The sequence below is a fragment of the Schistocerca cancellata genome, chromosome 2 (assembly GCF_023864275.1).
Source record: "Schistocerca cancellata isolate TAMUIC-IGC-003103 chromosome 2, iqSchCanc2.1, whole genome shotgun sequence".
In the NCBI taxonomy this organism is placed as follows: domain Eukaryota; kingdom Metazoa; phylum Arthropoda; class Insecta; order Orthoptera; family Acrididae; genus Schistocerca; species Schistocerca cancellata.
This window is the reverse complement of record NC_064627.1, coordinates 407,583,622-407,606,521: the sequence shown is the minus strand read 5'-3', so window position 1 is coordinate 407,606,521 and position 22,900 is coordinate 407,583,622. Positions and strand designations below refer to the sequence as shown.

General features: G+C 42.8%; 1 protein-coding gene across 1 annotated transcript in view; it reads right to left on the bottom strand.

Moving 5' to 3' along the window:
* Positions 1-6,474: 6,474 nt before the first annotated feature.
* Positions 6,475-22,900, bottom strand: part of LOC126154419 (uncharacterized) — a 273,459-nt gene continuing 257,033 nt past the window's right edge. Inside the window, exons 7-8 of the mRNA XM_049916135.1 lie at positions 18,691-18,827; positions 6,475-7,023 (exon numbers count right to left, since the gene is read on the bottom strand). Coding sequence (XP_049772092.1) covers positions 6,846-7,023; positions 18,691-18,827 — 315 coding nt within the window. The 3' untranslated portion in view covers positions 6,475-6,845. The remainder of the gene's footprint in view (positions 7,024-18,690; positions 18,828-22,900) is intronic.

Here is a 22,900-nt window from a genome sequence, read left to right as displayed (position 1 = left end):
CTTAGCCTTTAACACCTTAAAAATCAGTTTACTCTGGCGATAAAGTCAGTTTCTGCTGATCCAACATTAAGCACTCTAATTCTATTGCTCTTACCAATTAAAACTTCCAGTGCTCGTCTTCCAGCACATAGCCGTAGCATAGTTGTGACTGATGAAAAGTTCATCTACATAATAAATTTGAAACATGCCAACTTGTCTCATCTCCTGCACTGTTCTCTACATTATCTCTTCATTCCATTATTAGTTCATTGTTCATTTTGTGGTACCTGAAACCCATGTCTTTCAGTATCTTCAACATGGCCCATTTGCTTTGGCTTTTTCATATGCAAAACTAATTTTTCTGCTATCCGATATTCACCTTCAACATTTGTGCTAAATACTATGTGCCGCAAAACATTTTTGAAAAATTTTCTACCTCACCCACTTCTTTATGGTTGTGTTGCTTGCCTGGTGATTTGAAAACAGCTCAGCTGCAGGTTTGCATAAATGCTCTACCTTCATTGGATATCCTCTTAACAAACCTCAAACCAGTACCACATGCTTCAGCTGCCTGCTCCTGGCATTTGGCAGTGGCATGACACATGCCTTGTACCAGTGTGGATACGGTGGGAGAGTGTCTCTTAAAGTACTGATTCATATGAAACACTATTCCTCTTGGCTGCTTGTGCAGTGCTTGGTGCGATTGCTTTCCATCACTCATAATAACACTATGTGGCAAAATAACCACTCAGCATGGAACATTATGACTGAAATAAACAGCAAGTTTTATGAACACAACATCTGTGATGCACGACTGGCTGTGAGTCACATGGTACACTTTGAATGCTTCTGTGCATCCAACCTTTGACCTGCCTTCATAGCTGCTCTCCTCTGTAGTAGTATGGCACAAGTTTGGGGGTGTAAGACGAAATGAATTTCTATCTGATGCATGGCACTGGCATTTATCTTGTTCTGTCAGTCAGGAGCAATGCCAATCTCGTAGTCTTGTAATGCTCCTCTTAGGCTGGATTGGAAATAGGCAAACTGTATAGTGCAAACATCACTGATATACTAGATGATGCTCAACAGTGTTATTTTGAGCCTGTTACATATGAAAATCAATGTACAATACAGAATTAAGGATTATATGTAAAGAATGCCATGTGGTTACTACAGACAATATAAACTTTAACATAAAATACATGTTGTTGTTGTTGTGGTCTTCAGTCCTGGGACTGGTTTGATGCAGCTCTCCATGCTACTCTATCCTGTACAAGCTTCTTCATCTCCCAGTACCTACTGCAGCCTACATCCCTCTGAATCTGCTTAGTGTATTCATCCCTTGGTCTCCATCTATGATTTTTACCCTCCATGCTGCCCTCCAATACTAAATTGGTGATCCCTTGATGCCTCAGAACATGTCCTACCAACCAAACTCTTCTTCTAGTCAAGTTGTGCCACAAACTACTCTTCTCTTCAATTCTATTCAATACTTCATTAGTTATGTGATCTACCCATCTAATCTTCAGCATTCTTCTGTAGCACCACATTTCAAAAGCTTCTATTCTCTTCTTGTCCAAACTATTTATCGTCCATGTTTCACTTCCATACATGGCTATGCTCCATACAAATACTTTCAGAATTGACTTCCTGACGCTTAAATCTATACTCGATGTTAACAAATTTCTCTTCTTCAGAAACGCTTTCCTTGCCATTGCCAGTCTACATTTTATATCCTCTCTACTTTGACCATCATAAGTTATTTTGCTCACCAAATAGCAAAATTCCTTTACTACTTTAAGTGTCTCATTTCCTAATCTAATTCCCTCAGCATCACCCGACTTAGTTCGACTACATTCCATTATCCTTGTTTTGCTTTTGTTGTTGATCATCTTACATCCTTTTTCAAGACACTATCCATTCCATTCAACTACTCTTCCAGGTCGTTTGCTGTCTCTGACAGAATTACAATGTCATCGGCAAACCTCAAAGTTTTTATTTCTTCTCCATGGATTTTAATAGCTACTCCGAATTTTTCTTTTGTTTCCTTTACTGCTTGCTCAATATACAGATTGAATAACATTGGGGAGAGGCTACAGCCCTGTCTCACTCCCTTCCCAACCACTGCTTCCCTTTCATGCCCCTCGACTCTTATAACTGCCATCTGGTTTCTGTACAAACTGTAAATAGCCTTTTGCTCTCTGTATTTTACCCCTGTCACCTTCAGAATTTGAAAGAGAGTATTCCAGTTAACATTGTCAAAAGCTTTCTCTAAGTCTAGAGACGTAGGTTTGCGTTTCATCGTCATTGCATTTCATCGTCATTGTGATGGTCGAAGCGTTACAGTAAACCTGCTGTGGTGCATCGGAGTCTAACACTAAGTCTAGAAACATAGGTTTGCGTTTCCTTAATCTAGCTTCTAAGATAAGTCGTAGGGTCAGTATTGCCTCACATGTTCCAATATTTCTACGGAACCCAAACTGATCTTCCCCGAGGTCGGCTTCTACTAGTTTTTCCATTCGTCTGTAAGGAATTCATTTTAGTATTTTGCAGCCGTGACTTATAGTTCGGTAATTTTCACATCTGTCAACACCTGCTTTCTTTGGGATTGGAATATCACAACATTAACATAAACTATCATACATGTTTGTTATTTTAGATATTCCACAATATATAATTATCTGTATTTATCAAATGGCAAATACTAACAACAGTGTACTTCACATATAAAATCAGTTGTCATTATGAGACTTTTATAAAACTGCAAAGTAAGGTATGAGAACTTGTATTTTAATTTTAAATATTTTACTTTGTTTTCTAGGGAGTTCATCAGAAATAACTACAGCCTTTTTTCAACAGATTTTATTTCCTTACATGTTTGATGATATCTGGAAGGTTACATACTGTCTGTTGGCCTTTGTCTCAAGATCTTCAACCGATGTTTAACAATTTTCCTTGTGTTTCACCAGCAGGCAATTAGTTAACAACTGGCCACAAAAGCTTCACATATTTTGTGTTTGGACGGCTGGCTTTTGTTTGTGGTGGATGTTAGTCTGGAGCAGCTGGCCCATCCTTCATATCAGATGCATCTATGACCTTTGGACCCACAATGTAACCTTCTGTGCCAGGTGGTCGACAGGGTCAGTCATGGCATTTTCCTTATTGAAGGCTATCACCATGCTCTCCCCCATACTGCTTTCATCCATGAAATAGGCTGCAGCCTATCCTATGGCTCCTGATACTGATGCCATAGACTTTGAATCTGCACCCTCCTTTCTCCACTAACACATGTATGAGTCGTCATCCCCTATAATGCTGGTGGGACCAGCCATCACACCAGCCTCTGCAGTCTTCCACTATTTTGGTGGAGTCAGCTGCAATAGCACTGCCTACTTCAACTGTAGACCTGCTGCCAGGGAATCTCACACCCTTTCTAGTTTTGCAGCGGAAGTCAGAGCAAAATCCAGGCCATTTTTGGCCCTATTTGGACTTCTCAGTGGGAGAAATTTAGTATCCCCATGAGCAGATGTACATGTGGATGCAGATAAGCTGGTGTGAGTCTTGCAGCACAGTAGTAAGGAAAGCTATCATGGATGGAATGTGCAGAGCACTGTATGGGCAGAACCACTCTCCCATGTGTTTGTTTGCCAGTGGTGATAGGCTGAATGTGTCAATTCTTATGCCATCACTTTCACATCGCACCATGTTCTTGGTCCTGCATGCTAGGTATTTCAGTCATTCACACTGGCCGTGTTTTGTGCTTTTCTCTGTGCCAGTCCCTACACAGTGTTTGGACTCTCTTCTCCCCTGCTTCTCTTCTGGGGTCAAGCTCACTGGCTTCTGTGTTGAGTACCACTATTGGCTAGAATAGTTACGTTTGTGTGGACAGGATGGGTTTGCAGCATTGTCATACCTGTGCAGATAAAAAAACCTCAGTTAAACCTGACTGATAGGCTGCTTTATTGCTGCCATTTGATCATCAATTTCATATAAACTATTTATTATGTGTTTCACATCTATTTCATGAAATACATTAGATTTAGAAACAAATTATCAATTGCTGCTGTACTATGCCCCACTCTTGTTATTATTGTGGGTATCAAACTGAAGTTGGACATGAGTAATTCTAGGTGTTCTTGATGAGAGGTGTCCAAGACAGAACACTGAAATGTCCACATACAGCCACTGACCAGTTATTTCTACTAAGTATTATATGTACTCTCTCTAATTAGCTAATGAAATTTAGATCATTTTATATTGGGAGCTTGTAGCTGTCAGCTGGAGTTCTAGTTCTCATACATTATGTTCCAAGTTTTTGGTGAACACTTCCATTACATGTCCCTTTCCTATCTAGTAATCGAGGAAGGACCATAGGGTCAGATACAGTTAGCAACTTGGGTGCAAAATCTTTGTATTTTGTTTTTGTCCTAAAACTTGTTGATAATGTTGTGTGACTGGGGGCAAATTGGTTGAGGATTCAATCCTCAGATTGTCACAAAGCTAGCTGTTTTTTTCCTTCAGTTCTTCACACAATCAATTTTTCACTTGGGGGTGGTAATTCTGGTTAACTGTGGTTTCTTTTGGGAACAAATTAATGGTAAATTATTCCTTATACATTGCAAAAATAAACCAACATTGCTTTCATGTTGGTTTTCACCTGTTTTGCTTACATCATTTCTGGTGCTGAAGTAATCTTCCATTAGTTCAAGTGTGCTTCATTCTGCACCAGACTCACAACACCACATCAATTCCCACCAAACAGCTTTTGAGAAAATTTGATGTTGGCATGTTGTTGTCATTTCACAACTGCAGAAAGTGCTGAACATCTGAAACAATGCATGCAAACAAACAGCTTTCTGGGATAAATGATGGTTTCTTGACAATAGATCAAATAAATGAGTAGTAGTGTGTAGCTGAGGCACCTAGCAAGATAATCAATTACTACCATCCTTCCACTTGTAGCAAAGGAAATCTAGGAACCACTATTGGATCTCCTTTTATGCTAGATGCTACTTTCACTTCTGTAAATATCTTCCCATGAAAGACAACATACTGAATTACATTGGCTAGGATGTCATCAGTTGCATAACTCTCAGTAATCAGCAAGAAAGTATTTTATTTCGTTATGATAGTGCAGATTCAAGAAACCTGGTATCAATTTCAGCTTCACTATATACAGCCTTCATGAGCTCATGAACAAACAGACCAAGATAAGATTATATGATGAGTGTTTGTGGAGTTTGTGTTGATGCCTGTGGAGTTTTCTGATAAATAATAAAGTTATCACATACAACAACAAAATTCGTTTATTGCAGTAACTTAATACCACTGACATAGTTCTGTACATTATTCCAACGCCCCCCACTTAAGACTGGAATACTTACGGTAATACATTTTTCTGTTCATGTGATATGCTTCATATTTGCAGAAAATTATGAATAAGGTGATGCTAGAAAAGGCATCAGTTTTTCAGAATTTGTATTCAGATATCTGTACAACAATAATGTAATGGTCAAAAGTAATAACTGTGGTTTGATTTAAACCAATGATATAATTTTAGCAGGACAGGAAAGTAAACACTCTCAAACAACTCACACAAAGAAATTTATGAAGACCTTGAGCATTAGCTTTTGACATAAAGGTGGATTATATTTAGACTTAATCCACACTGCTTTAATAGTCATTAGTCAGAAATGCAAGTAACCTGTTACTTTTTTCTTTTTGGAAACTTTTTTTTTTACTTTGATACATAAAGCTGGTCTGGTATCTCATTTTTGCTTACCTTTTCCATGTAAAAACTAGTTAAAATATGAGAATCCTTGCAATCACAAATATTGCACCTGAGTATGGAGATGTTAAAATAAAAGTCTGCATTTTTGGAGCAGTTTATGTCACTGTAAGCTAAAAGCATCTCACTGCTGTTTTGTGTGGCAAAATGGCCTGGCATAAGATGGCACAATGGCAAAAGAGTAGCAGTATACTAATTAGTGTGTGCATGCCACATTAATTCACTAATTCATACATATTTTGTAAACCCCATTGTGAAGGAGACCACTCTGGGATGTGGAATAAGTCAAGTTAATAACAAGCAGGTTCAGTCATTATAAGCTCTCTGCAAAATACACTAACAAATAATGGGTAATGGTAATAAACTATTCACCATATAGTGGAGATGTTAAGTCATGATAGGTACAACAAAAAGACTGTCACAAATAAAGCTTTTGGCCATTAAAGTCTTCATCAACAATAGAAGACAGAGACAGACATACACGAGTTGTGTGTTCATGTGTGCGTGCACACATGCGCTTATGTGACTCAGCATCTCCGCTATATGGTGAGTAGCAACTTTCCTTTTCATGATATTGTTACATTCCATCCTGGATTTTCCATTGTTTAATAAACTATTCATATTGATAATTCTGGGAATTACTTTTAAATTACTTTATATAAGTTTTAATCTGTGATATGCTGCCTTAGGATCCATAAGCCTAATAATTTAAACAATTTATTCATTATCTGCATCATAAAGTTTTTCTTCTATTTATTATGACTGGTTTCAGTTCTCTCCAAAAACCATCATAACATTTTGTGGCTTGGGTATCATGTGCAGTTAAACTGCTACATTGTTACAATCTTACACACATACTGCAGTAGTCATGTTTTACAGGAAAACCATACAGCATAAAATTATAGCAGTTACTATTCTGTGTTTTAAGGATATGAATATGACAAAGTTCTGCTTCCCAATTAAGAGAATATAAAAATTTAGATTTATTTACAGTTAAATTGCAAACCAGCCATCCCTCTGCCATCATTCTCACATTCATGATAATTCCAGCTTGGTAAACACTATCTACACATTATACTTAATGCAGTGATAGAAATTCGGCAGCTGTGGTCTGTCTGATAGCATTCTCAGAAAGAAGGCGAACTGGCACAGCACAGTCATAATTAAGGGCAGCAGAGGCACAGGCTAGTCCCACAGCAGCACACCTCTCCTCGGACAGCCCTAGCAACATGCCTCTGATGAAACCAGCAGCCAAGCTGTAAATGAGTGCAACAGTATCACAGACAATGAAAACATGTTACATAAGACTAAGTGGGAGGTCTATCACTACTCTACGAAACTGGTGAGGAGGATTATTACATTAGCCATAGTTCAAGATTAATCTGAACTAACCTATAAAGTCCTGTTGGAAAAACTGAAGCAGTGAACTACTACACTAGTCATAGTCTATTATTGTGATTATCCACTGAATTAAGAGGAGCATAACTGAGGCACTGAATTAATATATTAGTCAAAGTATAAGATTAAAGGTATTCTCACCTGAGAAATTTTGTTGCAGAACATTTCATTTCAAGATCACAGTAGCTCTTAAAATGAGGGTAAGTTTAAGTAAAAGAAATAAAATAAATCTTAAAAATAGTACAGATTAGTTTAAATTTTCAATATGTTGTATTCAGCTCTAGCTTTAACAGTGCTTTTATCTTCTTAAAACAATTTAAAATTGTGCTGATCAAAATGACTATATGGTATGGAGATGATAACAATGACAAGCATTAAAGGATTGCCCTACAAATTCTGATCCAAGTGTGGCGTAGAGTGCCATAAATATCGATATTTGTTCTGTGCGTAAGTGTGCTATCTTTGAGGAGAGGACTTTGGGGAGGATGTTGGACGCTAATGGCAGTTAGCCTCCGGACTTGTATCTGTGTAGAAGCTAAGTGTGAATAAATCTGTATCTGAGAGAATTCTAGTTGTTTACCTACAACTACTCCATATTCCCTCACTGGTGACCCCATTTTTGTGTAATACGCATCCGAGTTACCACCCGAAATTTATTTACGCGCCTACCGTGTCCGGTTTCTCTGCGATCGTAAGGGCCTTTGTTCAGCTCCAGACAATGGCCTTTCAAGCATTCACCGCCGCCCGGATTCCAGCAACATCTCTCCAGCACTCCTGCCGTCGTAGTGGACATGCCACAAGAATCTTTGGAATCCTTCAGCCAGAACATGCAGTGGAAATCATCGAGTGCCGCCAGTTTCTTCCAACCGCCAACGGTCGTGGACTCTGGCTTTGTTAGCCTGGACCTTCCCACGTGTTCTCCACAGAGTGTTGGTCGGAACATTCCTACTCCTGTGTCGAACACACAATTCAATACAGTTAGTGGCGTCGAGCGAGGTTTTGCTACTTTGGAAAATCCAGCAGTAAATTCAAACTTGAATGAGTTCCCGCCACGTGTGTACCCTTCCGCGCCAGCTAGTCAACAGGTGTTCAATGCTCGCCAAACAGCAAATATCACACCGAGTGTGCATCCTAGTGGACGTGTGTGGGATCCTTGTGTTGCTTCTAATCAAGTCAACAATTCTGTGCTGGACAGTAATTACTCCGACATCTACAACCAGCCCCACCACTCACGGTCGAGTGAATACTGTGTGCATAACGGACATTCACTGGCATACTTAAGCACTTGTGGCTTCTCTCTGAGCTATCATGTCAATGAGAATGCACATTTTGACCACGATCCTCACACCGTTCGAGCGTCCGTCGCTTCTCAGCCCCCCCCCCCCCCCGGCATCAAGTGAATTTTGCGATTCCCGCATTACGGGACGCCAATAATTGGGACTCGCAATCTTCTGCATGCTCTACTTTCGTCCGAAGTAATAGGCGCACCTCCACAGTGATTGCAGTGCCAAATCTGCCGAAATTACCAGACTTCAAACCCGCTCACCCAGAGTTTTGGTTTAACCTGGTTGAGCAATCATTCAATGTCTGTGCTTTGGATGACGACGCACACTTCGCCTGCCTCATGAACCATCTTCACGACCATGTAGATTTAATTTACGATCTGGTCAAAGCACCCCCCCCTAGCAGGGAAGTATGCTGTGGCAAAACAGACGATATTGGAGCCCATCTCTAAAACCAGGAGAGAAAATGTGCGACAGCTCATCTACGTAGAGTGTCTCGGCGACAGGTCTCCATCCCAGCTGTGCCGGTGCATCCATCTTCTCGTCGATGAGCAAGTTATGCCTGATGACACGCTCGCAGAAATCTGGACTGAAAAGCTGCCTTTGCCTGTCCAGACTGCAATCTCTGCGTATGAAGATAGGCCAGTAAATGAACGTTTACGCGCCACCGACAGAGCATACTCCGCCAGGCAACGTGAGCTCCGTGCACTGCATTCTGGACGTGACCGCACTAAGACGCTTTCTGACACCACGCCCTTGTCTGGTGCTGCTAATAACAAGTTTGTTAAACTAGCCGCCCTGCCTGCACCTTCAACTCCCCGCAACGACAGTGCATCGACCTCGGTGGAAGACTCTGGGGCACAGACAAGGTCAGTCCGTGCCAATCTGGTGTTCCCATGCCCGCGCACGTTAACGACAATGTTGTGAACTCTGTAAACTGTGTCAGCACCCCCTTTTGTAATGCTAGGGTATGCCCGAGTGCTCATGCTCCTTGCGTTCCGAATGGACAATTAACTTGCCAAGCTCGTGGCAATGAACTACGGCCATCTGCCGTTCGGCCACGCCCACTCATGCCTACAGCGCTCGTAGCAGCACGGCCTGCTACTAAGAACCAGTGTACCAACCTCGCCCATGTTAACACGTGTGCGGCCTTTGCGCAGCCTACGAGCGGGTGGCACACCTGTACTTCCGTGCCCTCAGCGTCACAGCTTGGCCCATCCGCCATTGCCTGCTCCACTTCACGGACATCTGATTGTCGTGCCGCGCCACATATTGCAGTAGTCACTAATGGCACAGTTCATTGGTTACATCTAACCGATGGGCCACCCATATCACAACGCCCACGCCGCCTCAAGCTGGAATTTATGAAATTGCAAAAGAACAATTGGACGATATGTTACAAAAGGGAATAATTGAACCTTCTTCCGGTTGCTGGGCTAGTCCTATCCTGTTTGACCAAAAGAAAGACGGTACTTGGCGTACGGTCGGAGACTATAGGCGCTTAAATGCCCGCACCATCATTGATAAATATCTGGTCCCACACATCGCAGACTTTAATCATGCGCTCGCAGGTGCAAAGTACTTCTCTGTTTTGGACTGTAAGCACGCATTTCATCAGATTCCTATGGCTCCGGAGGACATTGAAAAGACTGCCATAACTACTCCCTTCGGGCTGTTCCAATACAAATTTATGCCGTTTGGGTTGAAAAACGCCCCCCAAACGTGGCAGCGTTTCATCAATCAAACTTTATCCCATCTAGACTTTTGTTTCGTATACATGGATGACATATTGGTTTTTGCTTCTACTTCGGAACAGAGTGAGGAGTGTGTTCAAGTCTTGACAGATATTTTAGCAGCCGCTGGTATTGAACTGAACAATAAAAAGACTCAATTGCACCAGTCATCCGTCACATTCCTAAGTTATGTTGTGTCTGACACCACCACAGGACAAGATCAAGCCTGTTCTCGAGATGCTACGCCCTCAGACCTATAGGGAATTATGCAGGTTCATCGGAACAGTTAATTATTACCGGAAACATTTGCCAGCCGCTTCTGCGGTGCAGGCTCCTCTCACAGATGCTCTCGCTGGCCCACAAACTTCTGGCACCCGCCAGGTACGATGGACACCAGACATGGACAAGACATTTAATGAACTCAAACAGCTGTTGGCCTCCGCTGTCACTATTGCTCACCCACGGGCGGATGCCACAATGTTTATCACTACTGACGCTAGTGACAATGCTATCGGCGCAGTACTGAGTCAGACATACAACGATTTTACGACCCCCTGCAGTTTTTCTCAAAAAAGCTAAACAACGCGCAGAAGAAATACTCAGCATTTGACAGAGAATTACTTGCAGTTTACGAGGCCATAAGACACTTCAGAACTGATGTTGAGGGACGAGATTTCTATGTGCTCACTGATCACAAGCCGTTGGTTCCTGCCATAAAAAATCCTGTGGCTGATCCGCCCCCATGATGCTTTCGTCACATCGATTACATCTTGCAATTTACAAATGACATTTGCTACATCCGAGGAGCGGACAATGTGGTCACTGATTTTCTCTCATGTGTTGGTGCTGTCACAACCTTAATTGACTTAACGGACCTACCTCAGTTGCAATCGGCAGAGCCCGATACCATGCAGTCAATTTCAGACCACAGCTCCTCTCTCCAACCGGTATGCTCTACTTTCCCTGGCATATCTGACTTAGTGTGGTGTGATGAATTGACTGGTACATTGTGGCCATTCATTCCTAAGCCCCTCACCAGGTCTTTGACAAACTACACACATTGGCACACCCCGGTCTCAAAGCTTCCACCCGTCTGGTAACTGAACGGTTTGTCTGGAGAGACATGCACCGTGACTGTCAGTCTTGGGCAAGGGCATGCATGGTGTGTCAACAGAACAAAGTTTCCAGGCACACTTCTCCATCCCTTGGCTGTTTTGCCCAACCGCCAGGCCGGTTTCACCATGTTCATGTCGACTTCGTAGGCCCTTTGCCCCCCTCCAAGGGTTTCCATTACTTGTTTACGGCTATTGACAGGATGACTCGGTGGGCTGAGGCTGTGCCTATTCTGAACATTACCTCTGAGACAGTAAGTCGAACATTCTTAGATTCATGGATCTCTAGATTTGGCTCACCTGTTTACCTCACCACTGACCAGGGGCGACAATTCGAGTCTTTAGTTTTCTCTGACTTATGTAAAATGTGTGGTATTGTCAAAATTCATACTTCTGCATACCACCCCCAAAGCAATGGGCTTGTCGAGTGATGGTATCACACCTTAAAGTCTGCCCTGCGTTGCCATGACTCACTATGGACAGAGGCACTGCCCTTCGTGCTTCTTGGCCTTCGTGCGACTTTCAAGGAAGACCTCAAGGGTTCCATGGCCGAGTTTGTGTATGGCCAACCTCTGGTTTTGCCTGGAGAATTAGTCACTCCGACCCCACTTCCATGGCCCTCTGAACTCCCTTCACTTCTCGAGCGGGTACGCTTGCACTGCAGCAAAATTCAGCCGCCACCTCCGGCTGCTCATACACCTCCGCACGTGTACGTACTGCGCACGCTAGACTCTTGTGAGTACATGTTTCTCAGAGACGACTCAGTCAAAGCCCTGCTTCAGTCACCCTACACAGGTCCTTACAAGGTCATCAAACACTCTGAGAATAACATGGATCTCCTCATAAAAGACTCTGTAACCACGGTCTCACTCAACCGAGTGAAACCAGCTTTCATTGAGCCTCAGGTGAACCTCCCTGATTCTGCCCCTATTTCTCCCACTCCTGCTTCGAGCGGCCATCCATCTTGCCACACCATGCATTTGGGTATTGATTCTCCACAGCGTGCTTCTCTGCCGAGCACTGCTCCTTCTCCGCGTTCATCTAATTCGAGTGGCCAATCTTTTCGGGGCTTCACTCCTCACAGCCCTTGCAGTCGAACTGCCAACCACTCAGATTCTACCATTGTGTTACCATCTTCATGTGACAGCTCTTTGTCACACCGTTCAATCCACGCTGGCTCCTCGTTGCCTTCGGTCACGCTCCCTCGTCTGTCAGCTGATCGCGATCGCCCAAGGTTGTCTCCTGCGCAGTCCAGTGCACCTGCCACCCCTCTTAGCAGATGCTTCCCCCTGCCATGGCTTTCCCACACCTCCCTGCCTCCCTACCATTGCTCGTACAGGTGCCATCCAAGAATTCACAACACATGTGCACCCTGATGACATACATAAATTATCTGTTGTCGTAGATGGCGATACGGTGTGTGTGGTACTCGCGTGTGACAATACTGAGGGAGGAAGTGCAGAATCTCGTGTGGTGCACTGCTTTAAATTGAGCAGAAGTGCTGTGTGTGGCAATTTGCGTGCCTTTGTTAGGCCTTCTGGCAAGGTGATTCTCTGCCTGCCGGCTGACTAAGTGCTACACCTCCACTCCAGGACGGGACGTCGTCTTCAGCCGCCGGCGTCGCTTGCTGACTTCACCGTCGACGTACCGGGTTTCACCCCCCGGTCTCCTACCAGTCGACCGCTTCTGACTGACGCAGAAGAACTGTGCATTACCTTCCTAACTTCTCACCCCCCCCCCCCATTCATTCACAGGGACGTACTCCATACTGTGCAGGGGGGGGGGGGGGGGCTATGTGGTGTAGAGCGCCATAAATATCGATATTTGTTCTGTGCGTAAGTGTGCTATCTTTGAGGAGAGGGCTTTGGGGAGGATGTTGGACGCTAACGGCAGTTAGCCTCCGGACTTGTATCTGTGTAGAAGCTAAGTGTGAATAAATCTGTATCTGAGAGAATTCTAGTTGTTTACCTACAACTATTCCATATTCCCTCACAAGCATTTTGTCATCTGCAAACACAGTATAATATGTTTCAAGAAATAAATCAGAAAAATACTGCAGTAATGAAAATCAAAACATCAGTTGTGCTTGCCTATGCTGTTGGATTTTTCAGACAAAATTTGAGAAAAAATTTGTTTAGTTGATGACAGCAACATTATACTTACATATACAACCTCCAGAACACAGCTGAGGCGGGAAATGAAATGCTGAAGTATCTTTGCAATTATGTAGATGTAATAAATTAACACTAAATATAATGAAAAAAAAAAAAAACAAGTGCAAGTAGAGCATGTGTTCTGAGGTTTCTACACAAAATTAATTATATATATAGAGATGATGATGATGATGATGATGATGATGATGATGATGATTATAATAATAATAATAATAATAATAATAATAATAATAACAACAACAATTATTATTTCATGTGGCGCAGTGGTCTGGGGCAAGTCTCTCTGTTGGACACCACTTCAGCGACTTGCATGTCTCCAACCTACTCCAGATGTCCAACCAGGGAAAGGAGACCTACAGTTTAACATGGAATCTGAACCACACAATGTTTCTGGCAACTCCTCATATCATTTAAAGGTGAAAGCAAAGTTAAAACAAAGACTGAAATACCCACAGTCTGACAGAGATTCAAAACTGCAACCTCTCAGTTTCCAGGCATGTATTTTACTGCTAGACAATCAGGCTTGACATATGTATAGGTAGAAAATCAGGCAGAAATGTCAACAATGTAGGAAAAGACAGATTTCTATGTACTGTAAAGATCTCCGGCCAGAATTCAACTATCATGTGGGATGCAAGCAGCAATCTGGAGGGGGGGAAGGGGAAGGGGTAGTAATGCATGGGTGGGGAGAGAGATGAACACTGTGGTGGAGTGTGCAGGAACTAGAATGCCAACATGTTCAGTATCAGGAGGTTGTGGGTCAGGGGGGGATGGGGAGAAAGGGAGCAGGGAAAGATGGGAGGATGTATAAGCAGAGGGTGGCAAATAAACAGGGTGGGAGATGAGAATGGGGAGGAAATTATAGGAAAAAGGGAAGAAACTGTTGGGTGGAGGGTGTGGGGACAGTGTGTTACCATAGATTGAGGCCAGGATAATTACGGGACTGGAGAATGTGGTGTCTACACAGTTCAGAAAAGCTGGTGGAGGAGGGAAGGATCCAAATGGCTTGGGTAGCAAAGCAGCCACTGAAATCAAGTGTGTTATGTTCAGCTGAATTTTGTGCCACAGGGTGGTCTACTCTGCTCTTGGCCACAGTTTGGTGGTGGCCATTCACCCTGGTGGGCAACTGGCTGGTGGTCATACAAATATAAAAAACTGTGCAGTGATTGCAGCAGAGAGTCACATGGCTGCTTTCACAGGTGGCCCAGTGCCTGACAGGGTACAATAAACCTGACTGGAATGGAACAGGAAGGGCTGGGTGTGCGGATTGGGCAGAATTTGCAACTCTGTCTTCCACAAAGATATGACCCTTGTGTCAAGGGTTGGTATTGGCAGTGGTATAGGAATGGACTACGATGATGTGGAGAATGGCTGGGTGACAGAACGCCACTATAGGAGGGGTGGGAAGTGTCTTGGTTAGGATTTCCCTCATTTCAGGACATGATGATGGGTAATCAGAGCCCTGGAAAATGGTGTGGTCCAATTGTTCCAGTCTGGGGTGGTACTGGGTGATGAAGGGGACACTCCTTTGTGGCTGGTTCTTGTGGGTGCTGCAAGGATTGGGGGTGTGAGGGGCATGGCATGGGAGACCTGTTTGCCAACTAGGTCTGGGGGATAGTGCTGTTCTGTGAAGGACTTCGTGAGCTCGGCATACTGAACAATGGAGTTTTTGTCACTGCAGGTACACTGTCCCTGGGTGGCCAGGCTGTATTGGAGAGATTGTTTGGTACAAAAGGGATGACAGCTGTCAAAATGCAGGTACTGTTGGTAGTTTTAATGTGGACAGAGGTGTGGACGAAGTCATCAGAGAGGAAGAGGTCAACATCAAGGAAGGCAGCACGCTGGATAGAGGAGGATCATGTGAAGTGAATGGGAGAGAAGGTGTTGAGTTTTTGGAGGAACAAAGATAGGGTGTCTTGGCCCTGAATTCAGATCATGAACATATCATCAATGAACCTGAACCAGACCAGGGGTTTGGTGGTGTGGGAGGCTAGGAAGGCCTCCTCTAGATGGCCCATAACAAGGTTAACATAGCTGGGTACCATGCAGGTGCCCATGGCTGTGCCATGGATTTGTTTATATGCCATCCTTTCAAAGGAGAAATAGTTGTGGGTCAAAATAAAGTAAGTAAGGAGTATGAGGAATGAGTTAGTGGGTTTGGAGTGTTAAGGATGTCGGGTAAGGTAGTGTTCAACAGTGGTAAGACCATGGGCATGAGTGATGTTGGTGTATAGGGAAATGACATCAACAGTGAGAGTAGGCATCCAGGAGGTAAATGGGTAATGGCAGAGAGTCAGTGAAGGAAGTGGTTGATGTCTTCGACAGGGGCTGCTAGATTATGCGCAATTGGTTGGAGGTGGTGTTCAATGAGGGCCAAAATTCTTTTAGTGCAATAACCCAGCCACAATGGGGTGTCCAGGATTGTTGTGTCTGTGGATTGTTGTGTCTGTGGATTTCGGGGAGCATGTAAAAAGTTGGGTTTATGGGGTGTTGTAGGTGTGAGGAAAGAAATAGATTCAGTAGAGATGTTCCGGTAAGGGCCTTAAGCAGAGATTGAAGGTTGTGTTGGACTTCTGGGATGGGACCACTCTGGCAGAGTTTATAGGTAGAGGAGTCAGATAATTGGCAGAGGCCTTCTAGCCGGTAGTCACTGTGCTTCATAACAGTGGTGCAACATTTGTCTGCAGATAGGATGATTAGATCAGGATTTGTTCTGAGGCTGTGAATAGCTCTTCTTTCTTCTACTGACTGAGAGGTTGGTGTCTTGGGGAAGGGGACTGGGGAAGAATGGTGAGCCTAGTTGGAAGTAAGGAATTCCTAGAAGGTGACCAGGGCTTGTTATGTGGGAGGGGGGGAGGAACATATTTGGAAGGTGGTATGAATTGGAAGAGGCAGGGCATAATGTTGAAATTAGGGTAGTTTTGGTTGGAGGGATTGGTGGTAAAGAAGTGCTTCCATTGTAGGGAGTAGGAGAAAGAGAGGAGGTTTTGGACAAGTCCACTTGGTTAAATTCGAGTGTAGGGCTAAAGGTGAGGCCTTTGGATAGGACTGAAACTTCTGTGGAACTGAGGGTTTTCATGGAAAGGTTAACAACAGTGTTACAGTAATGTTTTGGCTCTGGATTTGGTGGAGGGTTGGTAGGGAGTTTTGGGGGATACAGAAAATTGAAAAGCTCAGCTTGGTAGAGTTCAGCTGCTATGAGGAGTCGATGAGGAGGAAAACTGATAGGCGTTGGATAGTGGTACCCCAAGGTGGCAGTTGGATGTCAGCAGGTTGGATAACTTATGGAAGCAGTGTCTAGAATGCTATTCCATACGCTGAAGAGCAAGGGACTCAATTTCAGAGATGTGATGTATGGAGTAGAGTTTGCAGAGTAGTAGTATCTTGTGGAGGAACCAGAAGTCGTTCTGGGATGCCTGTGCCATTGAGATGTGTTTTAGCAACATCAGGACCAAGGATTTTTGGAATCTGAAATGCGTAGGTTGGTGTGAAAGGAGGGGGGGGGGGGATGCAGAGAAAGGAATCATAACAGTTACGCTGTCTGGGGGGGGGGGGGGAGATTCCATGGTATAGGCAGCATTTGAGAAATAGGATGTGAGGCTGAGTTTTAGACAGGGAAAGGAATACTTTTCTGAACTGGTGCAGAAAGATGGAGCAAGGGTCCATTGTGGCATGAATGGTGTAAAAGAAATGGGAATGATGCAGAAATGAGCAAAATAGGTATTGATGGTAGTGAGAGGAGCTGGATAAGTGAAAAAAACGTAAAAATGCATAAATAATACAAAAAGACACACAGAAACACCCACAGATAAGAAAAATATGCACAAACATGTGAATCCATGTAAAAATATGCACGAATCAGTAAAAACGTACAGAAACATGGGAGAAAAGGAACAACAAGGTATGGGAGTCTGTGCGTGTTGTGATAAGCGAAGAGAGGAAGAGTGTATGGGTTAGGTCTAGGATCAACGCCTCATGTGGCATGGGCATGTGTGGAAAACAAAACACTAAAGTACATCAGGATGGGGTCAATAGGAATAAATATAACTATCAGAGGAAAGAGTCTGAGACATCAAATGCTGCATGAACAATCCACATGGTCACAAAGTCTGTGTTGTGTGTGGACAATCATTGAACAGTGTGGCTCAGAAGTGATGCGGTCTGGAAGGTGGTGTAAAAACACAGGGAAGAAGAGAAAGGACAGAGAAAGTACACTCATAGTTTTTGAATAGTGAGTTTGTATCAAAATATGTGACATATGAGGTCACCTTGACTTATAAGCTTAAATTTTTTGCACTGCCAAGGGGTCATAGACATTAGTATTTGAGATGAATTTCAACTTGATACCTCTACCCATTCCTGAGGAAAAGCAGTCTTAACAGACGGACTGATAAAAAGGCAGACTACAAATGGCAAGAAAGTATTATTTTTATTTGATACAATAACAAAGTAACAATTTTGGATTTTTTCCTTCACTTGTACAGTGAAACCTTGCTTCTTGTGAAATGTTATAGGTTCAACAGGAAGTCCCATATAGGTTTCGATGAATGAGTTTGTGAGTGTCAAAGTATGTGTCATAAGTGGCTTATCTCTTGATTGTATTGCCTTAGAAGCTTAAATTTTTCAGGCCACCAAGGAACCATAGACCTTAGTATGTGATATAAATTTAACTTGGTACCACTACCTGTTCCTGGGAAAAAATATCGTAACTGTGAGACAGACAACAAAATGTTCCTCTAAGTGTTCAGTTTTTACTGATTGAGGTATGGAACCCCAAAAATACCTCAAATTTCAGTTTAAAGAGGGAAAACAACTCTACATCATCAACCATAAATAATCTATAAACTATAAAACAGTGAAACCAGTTTCAATTGACATGGATTAAACACACTAAGATAATGGAAAAAAAGTTATCAGTATGTTGTGTGCTAAGGGTCCAATCATCAGTACATAATAGTCAGTGCCTTGTTTTGACTGTATGAACTATCACTTTACCACTTCATGCTAGTCATGCTTAAACTATGAAAAAAGCTGCCATCTCCTATATTACACTAAAAGCTGTGGTTTATCTCCTACTGGGTAGCTTAATGTTTACAGTATATTACTACTTGTCATGTGGCTTCTCAATCAATGCTGTTGCTTGCCATACAATTAATAACACTTTTCACAACATAAATAGCACATAGTAGGTGATATCACTTTTATTTTTGAGATGATGCTTACCAGTCACCAGCTCCCATGACATTCACCAAGTTTGTCACTTTTTTTGCTGGGTAGAGGCGGGCACTGATGTCACCAGTTTGTTTCAGCCATTTTCCTTGTGCATAAAATGGCTCATCTGGCTTACCTCTACGAATTATCTGCAACAGAGTATCTTTATCTGCACTTGGTGGTAATTTCTTAACATAAATAAACTATACATAGGGTGTCCCAGTTTAATCTTTGCAAAATAATATCACAAGAAGTGTCCATTCCACAAAAAAAGTGTTTCAATTAAAACTTCGCGCAGACAATGGAGTCCACAATGAATTTCATACTAAAAGGAAGCGCAGTGCGAGTGAAAATATAATCACCACCAGTTATTTAAGTGAAAAATCCCTTCTTTCAGTTGCATATTATCAGCAATGCTAAAACCTAGGCAAGTTTTATCTGAACCCATTTTCAATGCCCTTATAGATGGTACTTAGTCAAATAAAATTGTATAACCTTTCATTTGGTCACAGAATTTCAACTAAGCTCTCAGTCTGTAGTTTTGAACCATGTAGAAGGCTTCAGCCAGAAATTTTGATGGTTCTGTGACAAGCCAGGGTGCTATTTCTTACACTTGTGCAACAGGGTTCAGAACACTCTATCCAGTCTACATGACAAGAGCCATAGGAGAACCCAGAGTGTTACTGCAAGAACTCCCTCAGCATCCTGACCATTTACAGGTGAAACTATTAAAATCCTAGTAACCAACTGCCAGGGCATTCACAACGAAGTTCCAGAGTTTTAAGCATTTATGAAAAACAGTGAACCTTGCATTTAATATTAGGTACATAAAGCTGGCTAAAACCTTAATTTAGCAGTAGTGAGATTGTTGGGGTATATTTAACGGAATTTCGATAAGATAGGGTGATGAGAAATGGAGGTGACAAGAACTTAGAACTCACTTAGACTAAAACTGGGGCTCTATGCAAAATTGTTAGGCCAAAATTCAGTATCAAGTGTGATATAAACTTCTATCCTCCTCCTTATCACTTACGAGACAACCCCCCCCCCCCCCAACCCTACACCCCAAAAAAGGTAACTTGAAACGTTAGACAAAACCCAGATTGCTAGAATGTATGATCATTATTGGAGAGACTTTAATTGTCCAAAAATGGATTGGGATGGTTTTGTACACAGCAGGCATGACAAAACATGCCAGCCCCCAGTAGCTGAGTGGTCAGCGCGACAGGATGCCAATCCTAAGGGCCAGGGTTTGATTCCCGGCTGAGTCAGAGATTTTCTCCGCTCAGGGACTGGGTGTTGTGTTGTTCTAATCATCATCATTTCATCCCCATCGACACACAAGTTGCCAAAGTGGCATCAAATCGAAAGACTTGCACCCGGCGAACGGTCTACGTGACGGGAGGCCCTAGTCACACGACATTTTTTATGACAAAACATCACATGAAACAATACTAAACTATGGTTCCAGAGGGGAAGAACTCCCCATGATAAATGAAGCACTTTTAATCCAACCATTGAACATGGAACAAGCACCTCTCACTACCTTGTTATTAAAAATAATATAGAATTGTGACTGCACATAAATGTACACAAAGTTATCATCTTTTACATTTGGCAAAGGGGGTTCACATTCTTATTACACTGTTGAGTCACATTAAGGTGACCACTTGTCAAAAGCCTAAATAGCTACATTTTTCAACATGGACCACTGTGATATGTACAGGAAAAACAGTCCGTAAGGTTCTGAAAGGTACCAACAGGGATGTGGGGCCATGCTGACTCCCGTAGAGCCGTAGAGGCATGCTTATGTTAATCCACTGTGCTTTCTAGAATGATGAGATGACCTAGCTAATGCAACAAAAACATTTCCCAGACCTTAACACTCCCTTCTTTCTTGCTTTCAGACATTTCACATCATATACACCATCGGCAATCTGTCTGCTGGAGCAAATAATGTGATTCATCTGAAAAGACAAGTCACCATTCACAAGGAAACGAAATGATCCCAATGAAGCTATGATATTCTTACAGAGGAAGCTGCGTAGCACAGTCACCATAGTGTAGTGGTTATGATATTAGACTGTGGCATTGAGGGTTGCGAGTTCAAAACTCACCTGAATTTTAATTTCTATATTTGGCTCAAGTACATTCTAGAAGTATCCACAAATGGCAAGAATCATTGTACTCGAATGTTCTGTAGCTGTATATATACCATGTGTGTTCTGGCTGGAGGGAGTTCACTCTATGCTCTTGTAGGTGCTGAATAAACCTTCGTTAAGTGAAGTTAGTGTTCGTCATTCATCTACTTACACCTTCTTCTATATGACATTATTCTGGTGGAGACGCTGGGTATTGGAACTTTTGATACCACACATTATCAATGACACAGTGGCTCCTATGAGGCCATGACAGAGCCACCGTTTATGTGGCGAGAAACCCGAGTTTGAGCCATATTCAACAGATCACAATCTATCAAAGACAGAAGAAGAAGAGGGCATTATGATGACAGCAACTGTGTGCCACCACATGAGACATCCTTCTGGGTTCTCTGGTGATGATGGCCAAGATCCAAACAAGTGGTTGAAGGTATATGAGCATATAGCCAAATTTAACAATTGGGCTGACATTGTGTGTTTGGTTAACGAATTTTTCTACTTGGAGGGCACTGTCAAGTAATAGTATAAAAATAACAAGAAGAAGTTCACAAGGTGAGAAGTATTCCAGGTGAAACTGTGCAAGTATTTCGGCGACACACAATGACAGAAGTGCAAGGATGAAGACTAATTAAAGTACAGGGCACAGTGTCCAGGAGAAATGACAGCATCCTACATTCAAGACATCTTGGAGCTATGTAAAATAGTGGATCCTAGAATGAAGGAGGAAGATAAGGTTGCACATCTCATGAAGGGTGTTGCTGAGGACATGTATCAAGCCCTACTCCTGAAGGAGGTTTTGACAGCAGATGACTTCATAAAATGGTGCCAGTATATATACTGAGACAATGCATCAAAAAATAATTACACGCAAGAAATTTGAATGGCTTCCAAACATCGTATTGATGTCTGCAATGGAGGAAGAAACTGATTTCACAAGTGTTCTTCATCAGATAGTGAGAGAGGAAGTTCAGAAGGCACTTGGATTGCACAATGAGCATAATACTGAGACGTTTCAAGAGGACATAAGGGAGGAAGTGGAACAGATATTGAACCCAATTTCTCGTCCTTCATTTCCCTTTAAAATGGTAAAAAAGTAGAGACTCAGGCGAAATTATGTTCCTACAATGCCGCATGAGGAATCTGTTTGGGCACCAAGGAAGACTGACATCTGGAAGACCCAGAGACAGCAGACTGATCTTAGCCGATGCCGACTCTGAGACAACAAAGATGAACAAGAAGATGTGGGTGCAGGATGCTGTAGGTCACCATCGCCACAAGCCAGCCGCTGGAGAGGACACACCCCAACACAATCAAGGTCTCCATCACTGTTTAGAGGCTCCAGCTGATCACCTAGCTGCCACAACCGGGAAAACTAAAGGGTGCGACCTTCCTTGGAGGTGAGGCAGCCAAAGAGAAAAATCCTCCGCTGTTGTTCACTACAAAAATGCTAGGAAACTATGGCAATATCCTCAGGGATGGCCAAGCAGCCCATGCTCTTGTGGAATCTGGAGCATCATATTCAGTCATTTCGGAGAAGTACCGTTGCCAGTTGCAGAAAACCGTATTCGTCAACAACGAAACATCTCTGCTGAAGGTGGCTAATGGGAAATACGTAAAACCTACAGGAAGACATGTCATTCATGTGGGTATAAGTGGCCATACACAGCCCTTAGAATTCATTGTCTTACAAGAGTGTAGTGATGACATCATTCTCAGATGGGCCTTTTTGAAAGATTCTCAGGCAAATATAGATTGTAGTCACTTGAAGGTTATGCTAGATGAAATGAGATAGTGTGGACTGGAAGATGCACATCAGTGTGTGTGGAGACTATGTATGCTGGATGAAGTGATCATTCCTGCAATCAGCACTAGAAAGGTAGCCATCATGTTTCATGCTATGCATCAACCCTTGGATCTTGTAGTGGAATGTAAGAGAATCATAGCACTGAAGAATAACTTGGTCATCCCAGCCTCTGTTGTCTTGTTTAAGAATGGATTTGGTGAACTGTGGATAGTTAACTTTCGCCGAGAATTGCAGATCCTTCCAAGGTGCATGTGCTTAG